General features: G+C 32.9%; 1 protein-coding gene across 2 annotated transcripts; it reads left to right on the forward strand.

The window, feature by feature from the left end:
• Positions 1-106: 106 nt before the first annotated feature.
• On the forward strand, positions 107-26,808 carry LOC126815797 (integrator complex subunit 8). Of its 2 annotated transcripts, none has more exons than XM_050541749.2 (29): positions 107-193; positions 1,568-1,770; positions 2,036-2,143; positions 4,596-4,646; positions 6,018-6,117; positions 6,826-6,978; positions 7,170-7,235; positions 7,741-7,801; positions 8,047-8,217; positions 8,938-9,030; positions 9,303-9,449; positions 9,652-9,749; positions 10,289-10,421; positions 10,802-10,866; positions 11,031-11,212; positions 12,559-12,695; positions 15,280-15,396; positions 15,765-15,972; positions 16,255-16,364; positions 18,050-18,134; positions 18,430-18,560; positions 19,381-19,440; positions 19,551-19,612; positions 22,937-23,055; positions 23,497-23,600; positions 24,581-24,631; positions 24,951-25,089; positions 25,386-25,429; positions 25,857-26,808. In XM_050541749.2, exons 2-29 carry the CDS (start codon positions 1,647-1,649, stop codon positions 25,974-25,976), a joined length of 3,039 nt encoding a protein of 1,012 aa, XP_050397706.1. In that variant the 5' UTR covers positions 107-193; positions 1,568-1,646; the 3' UTR covers positions 25,977-26,808. The 2 variants fall into 2 exon arrangements, with proteins under 2 accessions (XP_050397706.1, XP_050397707.1); XM_050541750.2 differs by having other exon boundaries at positions 1,626-1,770.
• Positions 26,809-27,833: the final 1,025 nt, after the last annotated feature.

The raw sequence follows: 27,833 nt of genomic DNA on the forward strand, positions 1-27,833 counted from the left end.
TACTATAAAATATACAGTAAATGATATTCATAAATAAATTATTATTAGTAATATTTGTTTTCGTCTTTTGCATAACTAAGCCTGCTAATATATTTTGAATAATTCATTAAGAAGGAACTTCCGGTGCGGCGATAACAACAGCGAGTTACGAATTTATTATTGGCAAAAAACGTGTTTTATTTTATTATAAAAGGTGCATTAAATTATACCCATATTACCATCTCTACTATTTTTGTTTTGTGTTTGTAACAGATAAACCAGATTTGCTCGTGACAATGCAGTGTGTGTCGCAGACAGTGCTTATCAACAAAACGTCGGAGTCCTATTTCAGACCGAGAGAGAGAGAGAGAAAGAGAAATGGGGTTTAACGTCCACTCGACACAGACTAGGTCATTTCGGGACTAACATATGGTTTAATTTTATTTCCATAATTGGCTTGCACGTAGGGGTCTTTAGCAGTGGGAGGAAACCGGAGGACCCGGAGAAAACCCACGAGGTTGGACAGGCGACCCTACTCCTTGTCACGTACAACCGGGGATTCGAAACCACACCAGTTGACTCAATGACAGGCTTAATGATACAGCGCGCACGTGCTAACCACTAAGCCATCCAACCCCCCTATTTCAGACCGAAGTCCGAGGTTTAGATACAGACATATAATATTGTGTTCCTGCAGATCTCACTTTTAATTCGTACATGCTAATTTTAAGATAAATATGTATGATTGATTCACAAAAATTAAATAATTTGTTAGGTTCTGGGAACATGTCTTTAGGTCAAACCTAAACTTTTAAAGATTAAATATCATTTTTGACCAGAAAATAGATGTAATTATTAAGCCCATGATGTCTAAAACTGGTGTCAACTGTTAGTTTGATCTTTCGAAAAGAATTAACTAGTATGATATAACTCGATATAAAACTGGTCTCAGAATTTTCATCTTCATCAGCGAGTCTGTGGTCATTGTGACATGTGTGCATTGAAAGTCCAATACATTTGACCGTAACAAGAAATTATGATACACACACAGTAAATTATACATGTACATTTCGGACTTTGGTATGAATATCCATACAGCTAAAATGGATAATGCTTTCTTTCTACTCCCTCTTAGTCTAACGAAGATAACTTCTTCGTACATCGTAAATAACACTGACAGCAGAAGAATATAATATATTTCATATTCAAACTAACTGTAGACTTATCTAATCCCCGCGACTGACTGCTTACTCACTGGCCTTCCTATAAAAAACATCACTATTGGTTCTACCAAGTACAAATCTAGCAATAAGAAAATAGGATGAGACAAAATGATTTCTTCCCCAAGATTTTATGTTAAGGCAAGCACCATGATTTGTACCATATCCAGGTTGAGTGAATGGTTTGTCTTGTTTCCTACTTATTAAAGTAAGTTTAATTAATGGGGGCGTGTGATCCCTCTCTTCTGGCAGGGTCTGAAGGGATGTGCAGTGTTGTGAAAATTATTATGGAAACACTATAAAATCTGGGACTATTTGCCCATATTTTTGCTGTACTAATTTTTCAAATGTTTTTAATGTTATTGCAGATGCTGAAGACTTAGGAATAGGATACATGTGTATGTACTGGAAGTTTTAATTTTTCAGTTGCCTACATTAACTGTTAAGATGACTGATGTTCAAGTTCCAAGAGGCAACTGTCCTGGCACTGTGTCATTACCATCAATTACTTGGTTTGAGTTTCTGCTAGATCATGAATTATTGCAGAGACACTTGGAACAAGACAATCCTGGTAAGCAAAAACACTTTAAACTTACTGCCACAAAACCTACATGTATATTTACCAAAAGGGATAATAAAATTGATTGAAAACAAATATTTTTTGTTACATGAACATGTACTATAGAAACTATATACTGTCAAAAAAATGATATAAACTTGTTAGCTACATTTTCAGTGTATGCAGTCTAAAAGAACTCTAATAATACCTGTTTTGGTAATTATGTTAGAAAATTTGTATGTATTTATTATTTATCATATAGTAAATCTGATTTTAGACCCTACAGCTGTGCAGCTTATTATACAGTTCCTACAACAAGCAGAATTTGAGATGATGAACATAATACAAAATAAAGACATACATCCTCCTACCCCAGGACAATCAGGTACAATAACATTAAATGTTTTCCAATTCCATGCATAGTGTCAAGTATCGTCAGATTGATTTAAGTCATCTAAACCTTTTACAGAGTTCAATGATATATAGCAATTAGTAGCTTATAAATGCTGACAGTAGTCAAAACAATAATGTGACTGAGCTGATTTTTATACGCCCCTGTCCATCATCCGTCTGTTGTCCACTTTTAACAAAGGTTACATTAATCCATATATCTTTATATGCCCACATTTTCATGTGGACGTATATTGTTGTCGCCCCTGTCCGTCCGTCCACAATTTGTTTGTGGACACTCTACAGGTCACAATTTTTATTCGATTTTGATGAAACTTAAAATATAGGTCTATCTCCCAAAGATTTCGGTTCCTTTTGATATTGACATATATTGGACCATAACTTCATGGATTATGGCCCCTGATTGTATGAAAAATGACGTTTTTAGCTTGTTAACACTTTAGAGGTCACAATTTTCATCTAATTTTGATGAAACTTGAAATGCATGTTTATAACCCAAAGATCTTGTTTCCTTATGATATTTGTGTATATAAGATTGTAACTTCCTGAATTATGGCCCTTGATTGTACGAAAAATCATGTTTTAGCTTTTGGTCACTCTAGAGGATACAATTTTTATCCTATTTAAAAAACCTTAATGGATGTATCACCATTACACCCTACTGATGGTTGAGTTTGAATTTTGTGAAAATCAGATCAAAACTGCAGGTCAAAATGGCTGCCTCTTGTACGCAAACATTGTAACATGTTGTGGACCCTCTAAAGGTCATAATTTTGATCTGATTTTGATGAGACTTGAAATACATGTTTATATCCCAAAGATCTTGGTTCCTTTCGATATTTGTGCATATCGGATTGTAGCTTTCAGATTTATGGCCCTTGATGCCCTGATGGTTAGAAGAATCACATTTTAGCTTGTGGCTTCTGGTCCCTCTAGAGGTCACAGTTATTATCCGATTTAAAAAAACGTTTGAATATATCACCATTACACCCTAATGATGGTTGACTTCAAATTTTGTGAAAATCGATCTAAAACTGACGAACAAAATGGCCGCCCCTCGTACGCAAATAGTGTATATCTATGGTATATATCAAGGTTGTGGACATGTACAATTTTGTACATGTAGTGTGGAATGGAAGTTAATCGAAATGAGGTTTAATGTCCATTCAACAACTAAATGGGTTATATTGGGTCAAGCTCAAGTTTCATATTTTTATTTAATGGTTAAAGGTGCAATGTGTTAAATTTTGCCTGTGTGTTAATTGTATTGTATCTCATACATGTCTCATTCTGTTTAAATAGTAACTTTAGCCTAGGGCGCCCACAGAATTTTTCAATTTGATCAAGGACCATAACTCTGACAGTAATTACCGGAAATTATTGAAAATCAATAGGATTCTTCATCACATAAACTTAAACACTGTGTATAAATATAAAGTCAATTGGATATTAACTTTAGCCTCTTGAGCACCCACAAGAATTTTCAAAGTGATCAAGGGCCATAACTCAACAAGCAATTTTCCACAAGCAATTGTGGACGACATAGGGATGGACCGATGGACGAACGGGTGGGGGCGATGGCAATATACGACCACATTTTTATCTGGGCGTATAAAAATTGTTTGCACCATTTTGGGGTAATCAGCCCTGTAGTGTGGGGTATGTAGCCCAGATATAGGCGCTATGCCCCGAGCAGTAATGGGCTATTTGCCCCACTTCTACCACTCACGCAAGTTTTAAAATGGCCGATATTCTGTGGACGTTAGATAAACAAGGCTTGCACCAAATCAAGCATTAAATACTGATGTTATTATCAATATAAATTTGATTTCTATATCTTTCATAGCTACCCAGCTAAACTCACATCTACAAATTAAGAAAAAGTGAAAGTCACACATAATACATACATTTTGGAGGACACACGCTGACATTAAAATCCTACTGTGTCATTACACGTGACTCTCTACTGCCAATCATATCATGGTGGGCCCTTAACCCCACGTAGGCACTTTATACGACGTTACCCTATCTCTAGAGGTCATAATTTTTATCCGAGTTTAAAAAACGTTTAAATGTATCACCGTTACAATTTTGTGAAAATCGAACCAAAACTTCCTGACAAAATGGCCGCTCCTTTTACACAAATAGTGTAAAAGTATGTAATACTAAGGTTGTGGATCCTCTAGAAGTCACAATTTTTATCTGATTTTGATGAAACTTAAAATGTATCTTTATATCCCAAATATCTCGGGCCATTTCAAACTATAACTTCCTGGATTATGGCCCGGTACGAAAAATCCCTTTTATTTTTAGCTTGTTCTCTATCCATCTCTTGTAAAATGTGGGTGTATCTTGCCTGGCAACTACTAGTTATATGAAGTATTAATAACAATTAGTATGATAATGTAAACTGTATATTTTTTTAGAAACTAATATTGTAAAAGATGTTACTGTGGAAAGAAAAACACCAGATTCAGGTTAGTAATCACTGTGAATCTTGTTCGTTTGTAATTAAATGAAATGGGGATTTATCGTCCTACTTTTATCCAACTGGGCTAATAAAGATGAAGATACGCCATGTACACGGCTCAAAATGTTTGTTTGTTTACTTTTTGCCGATAGGCAATTTTTAAATCTGACATGTAGCAACTAAATTTTCCTTGATGTTCAGTAAATTGTCTTAAGACCACAATACTCCTTTATTACGTCACGTAATAACCACGGAAATACCACACTATTTGCACTACATGTATTTACACTTAGCTATTTCGTACGGTATAGTTACTCACAAAGTTTTAAGTCAAATCGCAGCCAATTTTGTAACAATAAATTTGACACAGTCTACATCTGTTTTCATCTGTTCGACACTAGTTTATAGCATTATTAAGTATCTACACATAAATATCTAAATATATTAGCCCCCCAAGTCATATGACCTAATTCTACCATAACCACAGGGGGATATAATGGCAACCACACCACCCACGGTAAATATTGTTGTTGCTCAAATGCGCACGGCTTGTTGTCTGGTGTATTTAATCATTTAAAAATTGAAGACAGTTTCTATGAATAAAGTCTATGTATAATCTACTGAAAAATTTGACACCATGAAATAAGTAGGTCAGAAGAGTATCTCGTAAATATAAGTTTTAGTGTAAATGTAGACAGGATGTGAAAAAAAAATTTCAGGGGGTGTTACCTGTCCATCACACAAGGTAAATATAGTGCTATGCACAGGTGATATTCAATTTATTACTGATATTTTAGAATCTAAATTTACACACTTCTCAACGGCGGAGTCCTTAGCCTTTCTATTCAATTTAAAACATAAGTTTGGTACATATTTGATACTTGGCAAAATTCACGATAAATCGGATTATAATTTAGACTAGAGAATTGCATGAATCTCTTAGTCGCTGAGCCAAAGCTGATTTGAGGACTTGCAAGAATTTTTACCGGAAATAAGGCTGTTTCATATTACGATATATCATATTCATATGATCAATGTATATACGTAAGGACCAAAACAATTTAAGAGGTGTCTGTGTGAGTGTTTGTGTACCTATGGATAATGTGTGACGTGATTGATATTGGATAATTGAGAGTGGCAGGTTAGTCATTGAAGCGACAAGTACGAGGCCTGCATGCAGTGTGCTATGATGAGGGAGATTTTGATTTGACCGTAACATTTCCCTCAATTCTTCGTTGCCAAGGACTTGTGCATGCCACTGAGTACATGGAATATCAAGAATTTTTTTGGTTAAAATTCTGTTGTTAATATTGTCATTCAGAAAAAAACACTGTATTTAAAATGTGTTTATAAGTTGTTTTTTGTAAAAATATTCTAGATTGTCCGACAGAAGAAACCAGAAAAGTGAGAGGTTTAAAAGTCTTGGCATTGAGAGTTGCTGCACATTTGAAATGGAACCTTGCCCAGTTTGACCCAAGGTGAAAATAAAATGATAACTTCTTTTTGTTACAGTTGTATAGTGGTTGCTATAGGACGCACCAAATCAAATGACTGTAGGTAGGACGGCAACGAGTAAACCAGCTGGGGACTGTGGAGAATTGTAAGTCCCTGAAATTTTGCTGGTTTGAATTCGTTTTGTATATACATACAGTTCTGTCCCTAGCTATCAATAGAAGTATCCTTTCAGGAAATAGTCAGTGGCATGGAAAAGGGTTTAACGTCTTACTTTTCTGGATCTAATGGGTTCTTCTCCATTTCGACCAATCATGTGTCATTGCCAAACACTGCCTCCTTGTAATTTATCAACTGATTTTTAGTCATCTCAAAAGATTAAGTCCCAATAACCTTACATACCAGTATTTCAGATTTGCTTGTTAAAGTTTAAAGTTATATAATTTAAATGACTTTTATCCGACTCTGCAAGTTAGTGTTTCTACAGTTTGTCTCCTACTTTAAAAAAATCTCTCTGTGCCAGCACATTATTGAAATAAAAATACACAATAATTCTTCCCCAAAATACCTAGTTAATGTTGAGTGGATAAACACCAATGAAACCTTTTTCTTAATCTTACACTTCTTTACCCGGGCCTAAGCTAAGGTCACAGGATGCTAACAATTATTATGAATAAACGAGTACAGTAACCTCCTCTTTCACATATTTTTATTTACACCAATTTTTCCAATAGAAATTCTGTTCCGTTACCGACGATGTTAACGTTGTTAAAAGAGTTATTAAGTTTATGTATAGAGGGTGGTATTGATTCAGCTATGAATGTAGATATAGATGTAACCAAATTATCAGATCTAGGCAGATTTGCTGTTCAACTTTATCACAGATGGTAAGTATTTTACATAATATCCTAGAAGCAAAGTATTATTATTTAAATACCTGATTATAGAATATCCATGTTTTAACTCTTTATCCTATTTAATTTACAAAATAGATTTAGGATGATATTCTTATCACAGCAGATATTGTTTCCGAATGTTGTAGATTTTGTACGTTATCTAAATTTATTGATATTTTTAGGGTTGTAAGAAGTGTTATTAATGACAGTTTTCCCTCCAGACCTCTGAAGCTTAGTTTTACTGTGCCGTAAGTTTCTGTTTTGTGGGGGGGGGGGGGGAGGGGGCTCTGTTAGTACAACGATCAAAGCACTAGGTTTTTAACTAGAATGTCTCTGGTTCTGATAGGTGGCCCAGCCATTACTTGTTAGAATTACCACCATCAAAGCGGACCAGGAAAGTGTGTCTCGTTATTCACATGTAAAGAAAATGAAATAAAATGGAGTTTAACAGGTTAGTGACCACAGCTCCCGCATGTCAAAGAACCCATGAAATATGTAAATTTTTGATGTTTGAAATTTCAAAAAACCTTACTGATCCACATTAAAAAGGAAAAAAAAAGTGTATTTGCATTGGAAATATCTTTAGGATTATGCAGATACTTTCAGGCACCTAATATTGGCTGCTTCTTTAAGGATTAATTTTCCGTCCAGACATGTAAAGATATACCCTAGTTAAAGAGATTTAGTGGAAAAAAAAAATCCTTTCAAAATAGAAATTGGATTTATATATTAATTTGATTGATTTATTTTCAGACCTGGTCAAATAGATCCAGTAGCAGCAATGGTAGCCGCTAATGAAGTTGTCATAAACAAGGTAAATATTTTTACACGTATTAGATTAAATACTGACATATAAACTGACAAAAGAATAAAAAACAACGATGATAACATAATATTGAATTGATTTGTGAATATTACTTTTGGGACTAGGAACTCATACCCAAGTGCTACTCATTTTGCTCGGCCAATTCAAATACGATTGACATAAAGCTTGGCATGCTTGTGCTCTTGATATGTCCACTTGATATTGGCCATGATCATTGTTTCTTTCTATTTCAGTTAAAAGAAGAAAAGCAGACATCCATTACAATTTTACAGAAATTTTCACAACATTCAACCAAACTAGACATGCCCACTCCTGATGTATTTATTATTCCTAATGAATGTACTGAAGTATTATGTGATTGGTCCAAATGTACTAAGATTTCATGTGAAGAGGTCAAATGTCAGGTAAGTTAAACATAAAGAGTAATGGATGGACAATCATATCAAATCAATAATACATGTATAGGGTCGATCATGTTAAAGCTTTGAAACTGATCTAAATCATAATTTAGGCAGCATAATGTAGTTATTATCAAATAGTTAATAAACCATTAGTGATAAAGTTCACACAACACTGGGATGTTAAAAAGTTGAAATGGTTGGCTGTGTGTCGCATCTCAAATGAAAAATTATCGAATAATCACACAAGTGTTTCACACGAATTATCAGGTCTTGATGATTGCTATTGAGGCCCAGGAGAAGCATTGCAGTTTATGCACCAAATTTTGACTATGCAATTCTTTTTACAAATTTTGAGTTTAATTCACCATATGTTGATGTCCGATTGGTAATATTTGCTCTCAGGCTTTTGCCAATATTGGTGAACATGTCCTGAATATATTGACTTAACTAATTCAGTATGTTGAGCCTCGATATTAGCAATATTATTAAACATTGAGACAGAGCAGTTCATAATTTACCAACAAATAAAATCCAACTCTATCCAGCCATACTGGGTAAGGATAATGATAGCTACGATAAGGTGTCAAAGAAGTTGTACAGTACCCAAAACAATAGACGTACCATTATAAAACAGGTAAAAACTTGCATCTTGTTCAGATATAATGTTATCTGTTATCACTTTTGGTTTTTATGTAAATAATGATAATAATGTATGTTTTTCAGTTGTCGTTTGATTTGGGTGTGGTATATTTTCATCAATCAGTCTATACAGAAGCTTTCGAGATGTTTAAACAAGCACAAAAAATGCATACACAGGTAACAATGCAAGAAAAATAGAGGAGCCAAACAAAGAACCAAAATTAGGGTCTAAAAATTGTCGAAAGACAATTAAATTACTGTTGATTAAAGATGTTTTCTGTATTTGATTAGTTTTAAGAGATCCAGTATATTGTACATTAGATGTATATAGATTGATGAGATAATGATTATTTTTTTGATGGTTTGTTTTTTTAGTTAAAAAATCTTGTATATTGTACTTTAGATGTAGATAGAATGATAAGATTTTTTTCAAATGTTTTTTTTTTAAGTTAAAAGATCCAGTATATTGTAAACTAGATGTAGATAGACTGAGAGGTTATTTAACAAGTTGTGCTAGTTTACTTGGTATAACAATGGATGCTCATCAACCCACTCTGTTTGAACAAGTTGAAGTCTCCAGAAAAAATAATTATAAAGTATGTAAAATGTCAAATAATTGTGAAAAACTGATAAAAAAAAATTTGATACAAATAAACACTGCCATCAAATCATAGAATAAACATAAAATAGGCACCTAAAATTAAAAATATCAAAGTAATTTTTCCTGTTAATTGTTTGAACAAATTACAAGACAATGCATCTATATAGGTTAATTAATAAGTAATATTGTTATTACAGGACATAGTTAATATATTATTAGAAGATAATATAAAACAAGAATTAAGTTTAGTTTATAGAAGTAATTTGGAGGATGATATCTCAAAACAAGGAAAAAGGTTGGTATTATTATTTCCAAGCTATGTTTTAACTAGTCTTTATTTGATGGACATTAAAAATGGCCATTCTACATGTAAGCCACTTTGCATACTAGAAAATTCAAATATTCAAATAATTACAACAATACAAACTGAAATGTAGTCCTATTTTGTTAAAACAGGTCTTATTTCTTAAATTAAAATAAAAAAATAAATGAGAGAGTCACATATCTATAGAGTTTTTTAAAATTTGTATGTTGTTATTGTCGATCAAATGCTTCTACATAACAAAGACTGATGTTGCCTATCTGACCGGGTGGGTTTACTCATGGTACTCTGATTTGCATTCATGCAAAATTTTGAAATAAAAAATGACCTATTTAATGTTTGTTGTACGCGAATCCACATTTCCCCTCTGGCAAAACTAAGACTTTTGATTATTATACACATCTTGAACCTTGTTATAACCTTTGAATGAATTATGTTTTTAAATATTGGCATATTGTACAGTGTACAGTACAGTTATAATGAGTTATTTCTTTGATGTATATGTTTTACAGTTATAATGAGTTATTTAGTCAAGTATGTATATGTAATGTTGTACGAGGTGTATTAGAAGGTAAAGCTCTAGTATCACCTATAGTAGAAGCTTTAGAAGCAGCCAATCCAATACTTGTTCAGTTCCTCGTACAGGTAGGATATTTGAATTATATATACCCAGGGTTGATGCCAAGCATATATTGTACTCCAGGCACGACCAATTACTTACATCCCCCCCCCCCCCCCCAAAAAAAACCAACCCAAAACAAATATGACACATTTGACTTCGGTAACAGTTGTTTTGTAGAAACCGTGACCTTCAAAGGTCAGTATTGATAGCCTCTAAACCATACACATAATTTTTGATAGACTCCATCAAACATAGGTCTATTAAAAGATACAAATGAATTTGTTACTATTTCAGTTTTAACCAAATATTAATTATTTGTTCTGAAGCCAATTATAAAATCTGTTTGTTTACCTTTAGCAATTTCTTTCATATGTCCTAAAACAATTTATTTTAACATTTATAGGTTTTATCTGACGCAATCAAAAGTGCCTCATTTTCTCAACGATCTAATTTAAAATGTTTTGTGTGGTAAGTTCTTTTCTTTATTCATTTCACATCTATTTGACTAAATTAAGTAACAGGGATTGGTAAAATAGTCTAATCAAAGATATTAGAAAACTGTATTAGCTTACATGAAAATAATCTGGTGAATTTCTCATAGAAATGGATTAATATGCATGTTGTATTTGTAGGCATATAGCTGAATTAGTACCACAAGAGAGTGGTTTTATACATGCTGTATTAAAGAGTGAGATAGCATCATATTTGGATGCTGATGAATGGGGTGAAATGGCCGTTGTTGATAATCCTGAACAATTATATTTACAAGATATAGACATGGAAGAAGAAGATATAACATTACCAGCTGTTAGAGGTAAACACTATAACTACATATTCAATACATTACCAGCTGTAATATACTATAAGTACACACTCTGTACTTTACCAGCTGTTAGATGTAATGCACTATCTCTGTACATCATTAGCAGTACATGGACATTTCTCTTCAAATCAGTGAAATATCGGCATATAACCTGCAAGAATCATTGATCACTTTCATATCAACAGTTGTGCATGCACATTAGATCATACGGTCTGTCATTGAGTCAAGTTGCATGGTTTTGAGCCTCATTTTTCTCTCCCTCACCTCTACAGTTATGTTTTATTGTCCCCCACCTTTCAAAAAAAAAGCAGGAGTTTATTAAAATGGGTTTGTCCATCTGTCTGTCTGTCAGTTACACTTTTTGGGACGCAATAACTCTCCTTCTAACTGAGCTAGAATGTTCAAAATTGGTATAGGTGTTTATTAATAGGTCAATACCTTGATGGAGTTCGAAGATGAGCATTTATTGGGACACAATAACTCTCCTTCTAGTTGAGCTAGAATGTTCAAAATTGGTGTAGGTATTTGTTTGGTCGATCAGTGCCGTGATGGAGTTCGAAGATGAGCATTTTCTGCTTAGGGTAAGCAGAGCGATAAGCAATTTGATTGGTCGAGACTTTGAAACACAATAACTCTCCTTCTAATTGAGGTAGAATGTTCAAACTTAGGTGAATGCCTTGATAATAGTTCGAGGATAAAAATTATCTGCTTACGGTAAGCAGAGATAAGCAATTTAATTGGTTGATGCTTTTGGGCACGATAACTTTGGGTCTTTGGTTATAAGTAAGTGAGAGCTATAAAACTCTGAGTATAGATTCATTATATCATTACCTTGACTAAGTTTGATGAGAATTTTCTGCTTAGGCTAAGGAGCAATAAGAATTTTGGTTGGTTGAGACTTTGGAAAATAACAACTCTGGTTTTAATTGAGGTAGAATGTTTAGACTAGATGTTCATTAGGTGAATGTCTTGACTGAGTTTAATGATTAACATTTTCCACTAAAGCAAGCAGAGCTAAGCAATTTCCTTGACTTTTGTTTTATCTGATAGAGAGTGATGAAACTCAGTTTGATTGCTCGATACTTTTGAAAAAGATACACGTGCAATCAATTAATGTGTTATCTATTTATTTCGGGATTTCGGCAGGGGACATCAGCCTCACTGTTGGCTTGTTGTTCTTCCATTCATTGCCTGAATGTATTGAACATGAAAAAAAGATGTAACGAGTACATGTAATTTAGAGACTCCAACTAAACCTGCATAATGATCCAATAAGTTATTATAGAAGCTGTTCCCTATGGAAAGTAGAAGTTTTGACAATAATTTGTATTTTTCAGAACCAACATATGATATTAGTAATTCTGAAGGCAAGTTATTAACTGTGTATGATCCTGATTGTATACAAGAATTGGTATTAGAACTTTGTCAGAAATTTAATATGACTCCAAACCAAGTCATTCACCTAAATGATAAGGTAATTATTGAGAATCTTATTTAAAGATGAATTATTCAAGAACAAAATCTGCCTAATGCAGATCTTTCGTTTGGCCTCAGATGTTATATAAATCATTAAAAATACATTGCGCAAGAACTAAATATGCCTATTGCAGGTGTTTCTTTAGGCCTGAAATGTTATATAAATTGTTAATTAGACATTTATTAACAAAACAAGACCATAATAACTAGATTAGAACGGTTCGCCATTTAGAAATTTAATTATGGGAAAACAAGACTAAGTCTCGAATATACCAGTGCCCTGGTTACCACAATGCACACATCGTGTCAAAACTACAAACAGTGATAACTTGGCTCAGAATGAAGTAATTTGAATGAAATTTTCAATATTTTCATTTTACATTAACTATTTTTGAGCTATTATAGCAAGAATGGTCAGCTCTTTATCTAAATCTTACAGAATGTATCTTTAATTAGACATTTATTTACATGCCAGGCCAGTGTTCTTTATCGGCTGTTTTTTGTTGGCTTTAGCCGATTGATGTTTAATCTAGCCGATAGGTAGAACATTGAACCAGCCACTGTGGTATCATAAATCAGTCTACTTTCAGCTAAATTACAGCGGTTGATTATTACTTATTAATTAAGAAGCCAATCAACTTGCTTGTCGACTACAACAACAGTCATACCTTGCAGAGAATCGGCCATGGTGGTTCATAATCTGAGTAGCCTAATTAGCACATTTAACGGTAATTTGGATAAAACAAGCTTGCTGATTATTCATAACAGGTTCAGTAAGCTGCTTTTGTAAAAATAGCCCACGTGGTGAAAGAAGATGATCTTGGCATGATTTGCCAATCGAGCGTCTTCCATGCTCAGTATGAATTCCGGGTACCGGTAGATATTAAAATAATAACTGGATCATACATTGATGGATTCACTGACCATTTGTTAGGTAAAATTATGACTTCATTGAATATAATCCTCCCATAGAACACCAAATACACCGAGAAACAGTCATTAATAATATATTTTCCCAATAGAATCTCCAATGCGGAATTCTAATGACAGGTGACATATCGGTTGGAATTAGGTCAATAAACCAGTTTTAAATAGCGTTTACCATTATGATTTTTTAAATTCTATACACATTCTGACAAAGGTTTAATTATAAAAATATTGTCGTTTTTACTGAAGGCTATATCATAATCGTATAGAATTTTATTTTAAAGCAATTTCAATTATGGTAGTCACGTTACAATTGTGTCATTTGTCCATCATCGACAAATGAATAAAAACTTTTGCAAGTTACAAAGACAGTAATTTATTCGGGAATATTACTGCCCTGAACTTAAAGCTGGTATGTGAATTGTCGTCATTTTTGTGGTAATCACATTCATTAGAATACGACATTCTCCATAACAAATTACCAAGAATTATTTTTGTTGAATTGAAGTCTGGTTATATTAAAGGGAATGGAAGCTTATAATTAACCCATTTCCTACCAGGACCTCATTTGACCCAATTTTGGCCGCTTCGCTTCAAAATGGATTAAGAAACCTGTGCCAGGCCCATAGTCAACTTTTTGGAACTTTGGATGATTTTGATTTTCAACAAATTTGAATACGATTAGCAGTTAATGATTTAATTTAAAAATGGATAATCGTAAAAACATTATTATTATCGTAAAAACACCAGCAATGACAATTCATCTGCAAACGACTATAAATCTGCTCAGAATGAAGTAATTTGACTGAAATTTTCAACATATCTATTTTTTAACTATTATAGCGAGAACTGTCAACCCTTTGTCTAAATCTTACATAATGCATCTTTAATTTATCTGAGAACTTAAATTTGTCTGTTGAACTTTGAAATTGAATAGGATATGGATAAGGTCAGTAATAAATAAAATAGTGTGGCTTCAACCCATACCTCTGTTCAGGGTGCCTGTGTCTCTATTGAAAATTTAGTATCACAAATCCAGGAGGTATCAAATTAATGGCAAATTAATATTATAGATTGGGATCTTGGATTATTCCTTGCAGTTTTTACCTTTTTTATCCCCCGCCTTTCGAAGAAAGCAGGGGACTATTAAAATGGGTTCGTCTGTCTGTCACGATAACTTTGGTTATAATTAAGTGAGAGCGTTGAAACTCTGAGTATAGATTCATTATATCATTACCTTGACTAAGTTCGATGCTGAGAATTTTCTGCTTAGGCTAAGGAGCGTTAAGCAATTTGATTGGTCAAGACTTTGGAACATAACAACTGCTTTTAATTGAGATAGAATGTTTAAACATTAGGTGAATGTCATGAGCTAAGCAATTTCTTTGACTTTTATTCTGTCTGATAAAGAGTGATGAAACTTAGTGTATAGTTGATAATCAGTTTGATTGCATGATACTTTTGAAAAAGTACAATGTGCAATTAATTAATATGTGTCATCTATTTATTTTAGGATTTCGGCAAGGGACATCAGCCTCACTGTTGGCTTGTTTATTTTCATATTAAAAGCTACTTGTTTATATTTTCTTAGATAAAAGAAACAAATAAACATGTTACTTTTTCTATAGATAAATTTATTCTCTTTTTTTTTGAAGTGGAAAGTTCCTAGAGAAATAAAGAAACATCTTGATATCTACTCACCACAGATGAATCCTAAACAGGCATATGTATTTGTATTGATCGGTAAAGCTAGACATTGTACAGATCTAAGGGTTAGTACAGTTGGTATGATTCTTACACAAACCTCATAGAAAACTGCTGATTAATTCAAATAAGACTATGTTATAGAAATCGCTGATTACTTCAAATGATACTCAGTTATAGAAATCTACTACATTATAGAAAACTTTCCTATTTAATTCAAATGATACTATGTTATAGAAATCTACTGATTAATTCAAATGATATTAAGCTGTTTCATTGGTGTTTACTGTTTTTTAAAAGGTAAGTGGTATATATATATATATACACACATGTAAACAATATCTGGATTAATGATGACCATTCAGAAATGTTGCCCGACAGTAAACAACAATTGCATTTCATGTGTGTTTGGTTTTTTTTTTTGGTTTTTTTTTAGATATTTGAAAGAGCACGACAGTTATTAACAGTAGCTGACACAGCTGTAGCTGATATATCCTACACATTATCAAAACACATACGATGGCAGATACTACTAACTGATCTTAAACAGTTTTATTTAAATGAAACATTTGGTGAAGGCTCGTCTTTACCAGATTTAAACAAAAAAACTAAAACCTGTCTTACTAGTGTTAGACTAGCTCAAGGTAAGATTGCATTTCTATTTGTATACTCTAATGATTTAAAGAAATAGATTGGTTTAAATCCTGTCCATCTCCATCCATTTTGTTCTAACAGCTGTGTCTAAACTAAATCCTTGTTACAGGTTAAAAACAGAATTTGATAGCTAGCCAAAAAGTAAAGGGAGATAATTTGCTCTCCATGGTGTTGTCTCCCTTTTTAATATGTTAAACTGATGATTGAGGGTGTTTTTGTATCATTAAGATGTGGATAAAATACTATAACAATATGATTATTAAATCATTCAGATATTCAGCCAAGCTCAGAAGTTTTAGAACATTGTACTGGTTTTCTTCTGAACATCCGAGACTGGGACTATCTTACAAGTATGGAAAATACAAGAAATGGATATATAGAGGTATATATTCAATAATCTATAAGGATTAATTACAGTTTAATTAGGGTTTTTGTAAAAATTCTTCTTCTTATTATTTTTTTTTTCTCCACTTGAGCATTTCTCAGAAACTACTTGTTGGATTAATTCGATGTCTTTGGTTTAAATGGGAAAGTGGGTGTGACTTAGAGATTAAAGCTATTTTAAACGTTCTGCGACAATGCGAAATGTCTGAAATCGCCGAAGTTGTTGTTTTTTGAAATATTGCCATAATATTGTTGGATTTTAGCATTTGATACATTTTGACATAGCCTGAGACAGAGCACATAGCTCCAGTAGTTTAGATTTTTGATTTTTCTACGAATCTTCGCAGATATTAGGCGCCGAATTTTCAAAATTTAAATTTTTACAAAATTTTTTTTTATTTATGAATATTTTTTGATGGTATTCCGACAGGATTAAAGGGTCTTCGGACTTGAGCAAAAATATGAAAAAAACTTCTCTTAGTACTTTGCGCTAGCCGTTAACGATAAAGTTTTCTGTCGGCACCGAAAGTGATGTAATTTTGCCAAAATCTACAATTTTGACAGTTCGGAACGCCTTTTCGCAAGTAAATATTAATTTTTAGAAATCTGCGAGATCAAGATGAATGCCCCTACTACAGGCGCAATCTCTGACTCGTTTTTTTTTAATTTCGGTTTTGTATTTGCGCCGTTTCGATTTAAAGGGTGTAAAATTATGCAATTTACAACCCATTCAGGATTTTCATATTTTAAAATATTTCTATGTAATGTTCATAAACTTGTAGCATATATCTATACGAAGACAATCTATGCCGAAAGTAGTTTGTAATATGAGCAGTTGCCAAGAAATGGGCAACGTTATTTTGCCTGTAAAAGAGTCAATTATTAATGGATTTCCATAAAAGTGATACCATTTGATGCATATTTTTTTAAATTGGTAATTACTTGCTAGTATTGAAAATGTTAACTTTTAGTTTAAATCAACATATAAAATAAACGGATATGGCCTTATAGATATCAAAAAATTGTTTCTAACTTGTTCCGTTGCGGAGAAATGGACAATTATCTACAAGTCGCTTTTCAAGGTTTTGGGTCAATAAAAGTTTCAATTTTTAAGCGATTATCATAAAATTTTCCCCCTGTGATGCCTTATGCCATTTACGATTTTATTACACAAATTCAAGATTTTCATTATCACCGAAAGTAATGTCATTTTGGAAAAAAATTGTTTCTAACGTCTTCCCTTGCCGAAAAATAACCAGTTTTGTCAGTATCACTTTTTAAGATTTTTCGCATTTTAATAAAGCTTTTTAAAGGGTTAATTTTGTTTAAATTTTAAATTTCTCTAATATCCAATTTAAATATTTTGTTGATAACGGAAGTGATGTCATTGTGTCGAGACTTCGTTGTATAAATGGAAATGACATTGTTGGATTTAAAGGCTAATTCTGCGTCCATTTTAAAACACGTCTGCAATGCAAATGTGGAAATCTGTTTAACCTTTTCATTGTTTTGGGTAGTGACGTTAGTTGAAGAATAACGTGGTACCAGTGGAACCCGTCATCACTGCATCGCAGTTCTAGTTGAAAATCATAATTGTTTTATACTAATATCTTTTATTTGTTTAGTATTTTGTTATTATTATTCTTCATCAGAGTTCCAATCAGAAAATTATTTTATTTATAGTTGAGTCGTCTGCTGTCATGTACTTGTAAAGAATTACAAAATATAAAAACTGCTAGAATCACTGCCAGAGAATTATGGGAAGCGGGTAATTACTTTTTAATCTTAAATATCATGAACCTTAATCATATATTGCATTAGACTAATACTTTTTGGGAATGCATCATTTCTTTTGCGCGTACATTGAATATTTTATCCTAAATAAATTCATTAAAACATCATTTTAATAAACAAAAATCCCCCATCTCAATCTTATAGCTTTTCTGAGTTGGTGTGCAATCTCTTCTTGTACCGCCTTTATTGTTTTTATTGTCATGTGCAGTTATCCTGCATAGATTATTATACTGGTAGTGTTTTAACGATAGTTTTGTTTATATTTTCAGTGTTGAATATATTTACTAATATAACACAACATAAGAGAACATCTAGTGGTAGAGATAGTACCATGCAGAGAGAATCTAATAGTGGTTTATTATCTAGAGATAACTTTATGAGTTTATTTAAAAAATTAAAGGTAATTAATTTTTGTCTACCCACATTGAAACGTGGTTGTATATTGTCTCATAAACGGAAGCTATTGGTTTTAAACAATTTCTAATCATTACTGAAAGAGTTACCGCCCTTAATCAATTTGAAACTCTTGTGGACCCCGAGAGGCAAGAGTTATTACCTGATTAATTTAAAATTTATACACAATGTTTATGTTCATGAGATGTTGATCTTTAAATTACTCGAACAGTTGTCATTTGATTACCGGTATGTGTTTTTTATAACAAACGTTAGCACTAGGAAGAACTCCATGGGTTATTAGTGAATGCTTGTAGTCCCCATTATATCGAATTGGGGGAGAACTTATCATTGGCCCTCAGGATCTGTAATCATGAAGATTTAGGATCATATGAGTTATTACCCTTGATCAGTTTTTAGTGTCTTGTAAATGCTCCCGTTGACTACAAAGGAATGTGCGTTCGCCCTTGATCGTTATGATCATTGGCAACAAAAACAAATTTTCTTTTGCTATGTCTGAATAACCTCTGATTCTAGGTGATGAATTGTTTGATGTGATTCCTACTTTTAGTCTGTTTTTCAACTGCATCCAAACGATGAAATTTGCAAGCATCACAGCGAAAACTTCGCTTTACATGAAAAATTTGCTAAGTGGACAACGGAAATTAGGATGAAATATTGTAATTATTCAGAGAATTCTTAAACAGTTTTCTAGATTGTAATCAAACAATACAAGTGTATGTCCACATAAATGTGGATGAAATGTTTTAATATACATATAGTACCAATTTTGAAATGTATTAATATGATATATATATTTTCTATAGGAGCCCACTATTCTATCATTACTTCTGTCCATGTTTACTAAACTATTTACAGTTTTAAAGGCAAGTACAATTATTTATTTTTGTTCAGTATTACTTTGACTTTGACATCTGAAAATGTATTTGATTATCTTGGTCAAGAAGATTAAAACATATGGGTATTTATTTTATAGGATGATGTTACCACAGAAATTACAAGTGAATATTTAACTCTGTGGCCAACAGCTATTCTAAAGTAAGTCAGTTTAATCTATTTATATAGAGAAAAATATTGAATTTAAAAATGATCTATATTAAGGAAAAGAGTTAAGTAAATGATAATAAAATAATTAAAGAATCCCCGCTCATCAGTAGCACAACAGACTTGGTAGAAGTGAAGATTTTTAATCAATATAACGTTTTGGGTTGAGATACCCTTTATCAAATATAACAATTAATAATCCTGTGGCGCCTTTATATACAACAAAGGTGGTGACGTCAAAGGATTTTAAAATTTATTGATGTACAAATGAAAGATTGTTAAAAAAGAAGGATTGTTAAATTTAATCGATTCAGGTGTTGTTTCCCGTGGTAAAAAATAAACTAAAGAGATAGGTGAAATATATATATATATATATACAATATTGGAAAATTAAGAGTTTAAAAAAATTAGAAATAATGATAAATATGAATAGAATAAGAATAAAATATGAAAAAATGGGATGTACAGACACAATTTAATTATTTGAACCCCCTCCCCCCATTAAATATTAAACGCCGACTATCATCAGGTGACTGTTGTCAGGTTGTCGTAACAACATGGCGGTAATTTCATGTGAGATGAATACGTATAGTCTCGGTCATCCGGAACCTCCTAGTCTTCAAACTTGCAGAAGTGGAATGAAAGTCTAGAATACGTATGGAGTTTTGTAGCACCATAGGTCTTTTGTCTGACGTGGAGAGTGGGTGATCCTAAAAATCGGTCACCACATCCTACGTACGAACCATGCATCTTTTTTTACTACATATTTCTGTAGCCTTGTGATCGTCTAGAATTTGTCTCTAGCTGTTTTTACTTCTGCTTCACGTAGTGTATTTACTTCTTACTGTTTTCTTAAGACTTTTGTCTTACCAAGAATAACAATGCAACAGTTCGATTCTACATTTTATATACCGTATATATAAAAAATAACACACTAACATGGATATACTACTTCTGAATTTTATTAACATGCTACGTTTCAATACTCATACAGGTATCGTTATCAAGCAAATAATGATTAATTAACAAAAACGTAGTGCAATATATAGATAACTACTTTGGAAGCCATTTAGCAGATACAACAATAACAACAAAATAATTAACAAGATGAAAGATATAATATGTAGACAACAGGTAGAAACCATTTAGCAGACAACACAACAACAACAATTAATTAACCAGATCAAAGATCACAATTTAAAACAATTTATACAATAAACCAATGACCACAAGTAAATGGCTTCCAAAGTAGTTATCTATATATTGCACTACGTTTTTGTTAATTAATCATCACGATCAGACGGACTTGGCATCTAAACACTATTCCACCAAAAACAGACACCAAACCTACAGAATGGGATAGTGGAGTAAGGGGAGGTCATGATAAGACGGGCCTGGCACCTAAACACAAACCTAAACACAAACCCCACAAAGATGACATCTACCAAACTAGCAGGATAGTGGAGTAAGGGGGAGTTACGGTCAGACGAACTCGGCACCTAAACACTATTCCGCAAATAAAACTGATACCAAACCCAGAGAGTGGGATAGTGGAGTAAGGGGGGGCCACGATAAGACGGGCCTCCACCTAAACACTAAAACGATGACATCTACCAATCCAGAAGCAGACGTAATCCTCCACCAAACGATATGTTTTATATTAAATAAAGGGAAGAACTTCCCACTAAACCAAATCCATGGCCTAAGTCCAAATGGAAAGATTGCAAAATCATATTCTAAAAAACAGGAATCAGCTTCGGCTCTCCTATGTCTTGTCTGCGATATCACTTATGTGGAAGCAGACGTTAAACACCAAGAACGAACGAACGAAACATAAACCCCACAAAGATGACATCTACCAAACTAGCAGGATAGTGGAGTAAGGGGGGTTTACGGTCAGACGAACTCGGCACCTAAACACTATTCCGCAAATAAAACTGATACCAAACCCAGAGAGTGGGATAGTGGAGTAAGGGGAGGCCACGATAAGAGGGGCCTCCACCTAAACACTAAAACGATGACATCTACCAATCCAGAAGCAGACGTAATCATCTACCAAACGATATGTTTTATATTAAATAAAGGGAAGAACTTCCCACTAAACCAAATCCATGGCCTAAGTCCAAATGGAAAGATTGCAAAATCATATTCTAAAAAACAGGAATCAGCTTCGACTCTCCTATGTCTTGTCTGCGATATCACTTATGTGGAAGCAGACGTTAAACACCAAGAACGAACGAACGTTAATTAATCATTATTTGTTTGATAACGATACCTGTATGAGTATTGAAACGTAGCATGTTAATAAAATTCAGAAGTAGTATATCCATATTAGTGTGTTATTTTTTGGTGAAATCTATTTCTATATGTCTTATAAGGATTACCGTATATATATAAGCATAATATATAACATAACAATACAAGCTAAAACCATTTCTCCATCCTAGCCAGCCTCGCGGCTGTCTAGGAACTCACATGGAACCTCTCTGGAATCTAATGGAAGTCTGCTTGAAAGTTTCAAATAGATATCTTATATAGCACTCACGTATATCACGCATAACAAAGTGTGTTCATGGCCCTGAACTTGTGTAATTTCTGATGCAATTAGAATAATTCCACTCGCGTGTAATCTGGTGGTATTTTATTGACACATACAGCCAGCTATGTTTTGGTTCTGTAACTCTTTTTATGTGTCAACTGTCAGTTACTCACTAAGTTGACTTAAGTACAATTCTACATATATGTGAATCTACTGACTATATTGCTACAGTTTGCTGCGATTGGTCTCATGGTTGCGTGGTTGGCGGAGTATTGAATTCAAAGGAGTAGTTTCGTAGCTGGTTGTTCAACACTTTGTGGATCGTGAAATCGGTGATAATGATGGGTGGTAGATCGTATTCAGGTTAAATAGAAAGGTTGTTGGTCACCTCTATGAATAAAGTTTCTGTAGTTAGAGTACCACAGGAGAAAAATGTACGAAGTAAAGATAAGGTAGTTGAGGCTTAAAGGTGAGGTTGTCCGAAAAACAGTTTGTGTAAAATCTATCGCATAAACGAATGCTGTAAAAATAGGGTGTCAATTAGGTTTCAATAGATATTCCTCGATCTGGTGATATTTATTCTTCTTAAGGATGAAGTTAGGTTTTCTAAATAAATTCCAAGTGATAATAATAAAGTAGTATTCCAGAATGTCAATTTACTAAAAGGTCATTGACTTTAAGCAATATTTTAATGCCATTTGTAATTTTAATGTTGTCTATAACAGGATTAAATAGTGTAATTTATGCATTTATAGTGCTAGTGATTTATGTATTTATAGTGCTAGTGCTATTGATGGTGGTTCTATATCAGATGTGTTAACACAACTAATGCAACATTCCCTAGAAGTTAATCCTACACAACCATTCTGGCTTAGAACACAAGCAGATATTTATTTTGGTAAGATTAAAATCTGAAATGACTATTATAGTGTTTAAATATCTTGGGAAGGAACAATTATTCTGATGGGACAAAAAAAAAACTGAAGTCCTGTGTATTTGTTGGCATACACATTTTGTAGTTGGAATTCGATAAAGATTAGGTGGAAATGACACTGTCCAGGCAAAATTTCCCTGATAGCACAGCATGGTGTATGTTGTCCTCATTATCCTTGTTGGTGTAGATAAGTAGGATGTTAAATCCCATTTCAATTTATTTCAATTGATTAGGATTATATCTTCAACTTTATAATAGCAACTAGGATTCTAAGATATTAGTCATGAATATCATGTATTTGGCAGGATATGCTTCATACAACTTTGTTTTAACGGACAAGTCCAATACATAACATACCTGACAATTGTGTTTTGCTCCATATTTATATATTTGTTTAATTTACAGCACATAATCAGTATTCATCAGCTATGAAGTATTACTTAGAATGTGGTGTTGTAGCAACAGATTATTTCTCTAGTCCTGTACCTAAAACACTTTATGATGATCAGGTACCAGCAGTCTTTACATTTAACAACAAATATCATTCTAAACTTTTATTTTACTAAATGGATTTTCTTACGTATCGACAAACAAGAAATATAGAACTTGTAGTTAATACAAATATCTTCTACTACTCAGAGATGGGAACTTGTGTCCCGCAACTCATTCTAGAATTCAACTTAGGTCACATCAAAGATCTGACTTGCAACTCAACTTGAAATATTTATCAAGACGCGACTCGGACTAGGTGGTCTTGACAACTTGCGCTGGATATAACTCTAACTTGCCTTATTTGCCATGGCCTCATTTGTCTTGCAGAATGATTTGTTGACTCATTTGATGATCTAGTGACATGAACACGATTTGGGCTATGGAAATACTTGGGACTTGACTTGGTACTGTAGTCAGCGACTTGGGACTTGACACGGTCTCGAGGTCCCACGACTTGTTCCCACCTCTGCTACCTCTTGATAACTAATATAACATACTAACTTGTTATGTTTCTTACTCTAGTCTATGATCTAGTTTATATTGTTTATATAGTAAGCCAAACCATTACTTTGTTATATATAATTTTCATTGTTAACTACATTGTGTATATCATATCATTGTGCTTGATAATGATAATAGACCATTGTTCTGATTGATAAATAAAAATCCTTTTTAAAACTTTAGGGTTAATTGTGTGTAGCCATTAAAGAATATATATTGTATTTATAGGTTTAGGGAGGTTGGATGGCCGCTGTATCAAACGGTCTGTCATTGAGTCAACTGGCGGAGTTTCAATTCTCCGGTTGTACGTGACAAGGAGTAGGGTCGCCTGTCCAACCTCGTGGGTTTTCTCCGGGTTCTCCGGTTTCCTCCCACTGCTAAAGACCCACAAGCGCAAGTGAAGTATTGAAATAAAATTGAACCATGTGTTAGTCCCGAAATGACCTAGTTTGTGTCGAGTGGATGTTAAACCCCATTTCTCTCTCTCTATTTATAGGTTTATAGAAAGATGATTAAATGTTGTTCATATCTCCAATGTCATACACAGGTTAGTTAATTCCTTGTCAATTATAAACAGTTTAACACGAATATATGTTATTTATATGCCCACATCACCCCCATCGTCTCTTTGAGTGAAACTGAATATTTTAGTAATTTATATTTTTTGTAAATGTCGTAAAATTAAATAGATTAGATACTGGTGTCGTTGTGTTCTTTATCCATATTATATAGCAGAAATCTGTAATAATCTTTAAACAATATTTAACTGAATTTATTACTCTATAATATAATGATACACATCCTTATTATAGTCTTATAATGTAGCACAGAAAAAATAAATAAACTTGATGTTTATGTTATTACAGGTAGCTGTATTATGTGGGTTTTTAGATGAAGTAGATTATGGTACAGCCTTTAAAGCACTACAAGAAAGAACATGTTATGATGCTATGGATGCCTATTATCCCTGTATATGGGATATGGCTATATTAGAACATCTTACTCGTATCCTTATTATCTATTATAACTAGACTAGATTATATTAATTCCTGTACAAAACATCCTGTTTTCAACTTGACATTCTGTATTTTTTGTCTATTATGAAAAGGTTAAAACTGTAGCAAGTCTAGTTTGTATGGGTCTATGGTGTTTGATAAAATTTTATCTGTTCCCAAGTATTGTCATAACTGGAACAACAACGACAGACATGAAATATTTGTATTTTATTATATTTTGTTCAAGTGTAGTTAGTTTTTCTAATGTAACATATATGACAGTATTTTTCTTTAACATAATGTTAGATTTACATACTAAACGCGGTGAACTAGAGAAGTGTAAAGCAGCAGTAAGTAATATGTCAATACCTTTTTTAGTTATTATATAAATAAATTATCTAGCTAAAACCATATTCTTTCTGTAACCAGAAAACTGTGTTCACTAATCCACTATTTAAATATGTTATTTATTTATTAATTGAATTAATTTGTTTTCATATGATGGTCTTTGTAATTTTGAAAATGGGGTGAGGGCAGCCAAATGATCAATCGCATGCACTTTACATCATAAAAACTGTGGTCGCTTGCTAAACCTTGTGGGTTTCCTCCAGGTTTCTCAGTTTCCTCCCGCTGATAAATTGTACCATATGTTATTCCCAAAATGACATAGTTTAAAGTGAATTTTAAACCCATTTCTCTGTCACACTTTTAAAAATAACATGCTTCGTTTTATTTGTATTTAGTTTGTTTAATTATGGATGCATTTATTAATTATAGATGAAAGCTATTGGACAGATGGATGTGAATTGTAGTAATCCAGAAGAAACGTTAAGAAGAGCTGTTCTTACTAGAAAAACTAAATTTCTGCGAGCTTTGGCTAAACAGTACATTACATGATCATATTACAAGATATTTTTACACAGCTTTAAATTACCTTTACATGGAAGTTTACAAGAATCATACATACTATTTTATCTGGATTTATGAAAGAAATAGAATTTAGTTTTATGATTTTTAACTGTTTTCATTTTGAATAACAGATACTGGGAACAGATTAACTGAACTTAATTATGAATATCTCGTAAGTGTCAATTAAGTCATAAACTTTATGATTGTTCATCACTATATTGCTGGAAACTTTAGAATACCTGTTGATTTTTGGAAACTGATGTATCTTGCACATATTGATCCAATAAGAATATGTCACATCAAATACACAATGATGTCATTTTTTCCAAGAAAAGTGTCACTCAATCTGAGGAAATTTTCATGTAGTGCAAAAAATGTACCTACAATTTAGTTTAGATGCCTAGAATCAAAAACATAATGAAGTAGATAATGGCTAACCTCCACAGGGCATAAAGAATATATTCTAAATATTTGATTTCCCTTGTAGTCACAGATATGCCATTTCTTTCTACAGCTAATCTGTGTTTAGTAGCTGGTTTAAGGGTTACTAAAATATTGTCTAGTGATGAACATAGTTGAAATGAAAGGTACACATATTTTGATAGTTTAGAAATAATGAAAAGAAAAAACTCAATAAACAAAGGTCTTAAATCTGCTATTGCTTATTTGATATAAATAGGTCTATATTTTATTTTGTTATGTATTTATGGTGTATTTGTTACAAGACTATCAGCAAGTGCTGTTATCATTTTCTTTATATATCACACTCCATTTATTTGTTATAGATATTATCTGAAATAAACTGCCGTATATAAACATACACCAAGATTTCCATATAGTGCCTTCATTCATATTATTTTGTTAAAGATGTTCATGGCGAATCTCCTCTCACAGGTGGTTATAACTGTCAGTTTTATTCATTACATGGTAAGGGTAACACTTACAGCAATTGTTGTATTCACTATCGTCTTCCTCCCCAGTTCACACATTTATTGTTTTAATTTCATTTCTGATGGTCTTAAAATGTATACCAGTAGCTATATCTGAATAAGCATAAACAGAAGTAAAAAATAATTTGCATTTAATGATTCTGCCCACCTCATGAACTGTGTTTGGTTTAGCCATACAATTAGACACCTGATAGTTTTACAATTGTATTGCAAGGTTGAGATTGTCAGTTTTCTTACGATCAGTGTAAGGGGGCATACAAGCAAGTAGTGTAGGGAAACTTCAAAGCTGTTACCTCAAACAAATGCACAAAGGGCTATTATCGAGGTGGTAATTGTCTTTACCCTAAACAGACCAGTCAATTTATAATGTTCTGATAACCTCAATATACATTTATAGGGAATAAAGCCAAAAGTTTATATGGCTATATGACACCATACTACTTTTAATGGGGCCATTTGACACTTGGATAGCATATCCCAATATGTTCGTAATAGATATTGGTCACCAACCGTTCAGGATTTTACCAATTTTTACCGCATTCCGGTGTCCGAAATATGGTAAACTTTTGGGATGTTATAAAGTAGGCAACAGCTAAATAAACGCAAATTCCTTACCCGTCTTCATTAGCCCAAACATTAGGAGCAAAACAGTAGGACGTTAAACCCCATTTCATTTCATTTAATGATTCCTTACACATCTATTTGCTTGTCTTGCTTCACTCATTGTTCACGACAGCAGGTTATGGAGAGGGGTATCCTTCCAAAACATATACATAGTAAATATGCCAATATTTGATGACGTGGTATAAGGGACTTGTTAACTTAACACCCCTGAGAATATCTTCAAATGAAATATTGACCCCAAAACATTAATTCAGACACCAAATTTACTATA

The sequence above is a fragment of the Patella vulgata genome, chromosome 3, assembly GCF_932274485.2.
Source record: "Patella vulgata chromosome 3, xgPatVulg1.2, whole genome shotgun sequence".
In the NCBI taxonomy this organism is placed as follows: Eukaryota; Metazoa; Mollusca; class Gastropoda; family Patellidae; genus Patella; species Patella vulgata.

Coding starts and splice junctions, on each gene's coding strand:
- LOC126815797 (XM_050541749.2), top strand. CDS start 1,647: ATGACTGATGTTCAAGTTCCAAGAGGCAACTGTCCTGGCACTGTGTCA. Junction 2,144..4,595: donor TCCTACCCCAGGACAATCAG/GTACAATAACAT, acceptor ATATTTTTTTAG/AAACTAATATTGTAAAAGAT. Junction 9,031..9,302: donor CACAAAAAATGCATACACAG/GTAACAATGCAA, acceptor TTTTTTTTTAAG/TTAAAAGATCCAGTATATTG.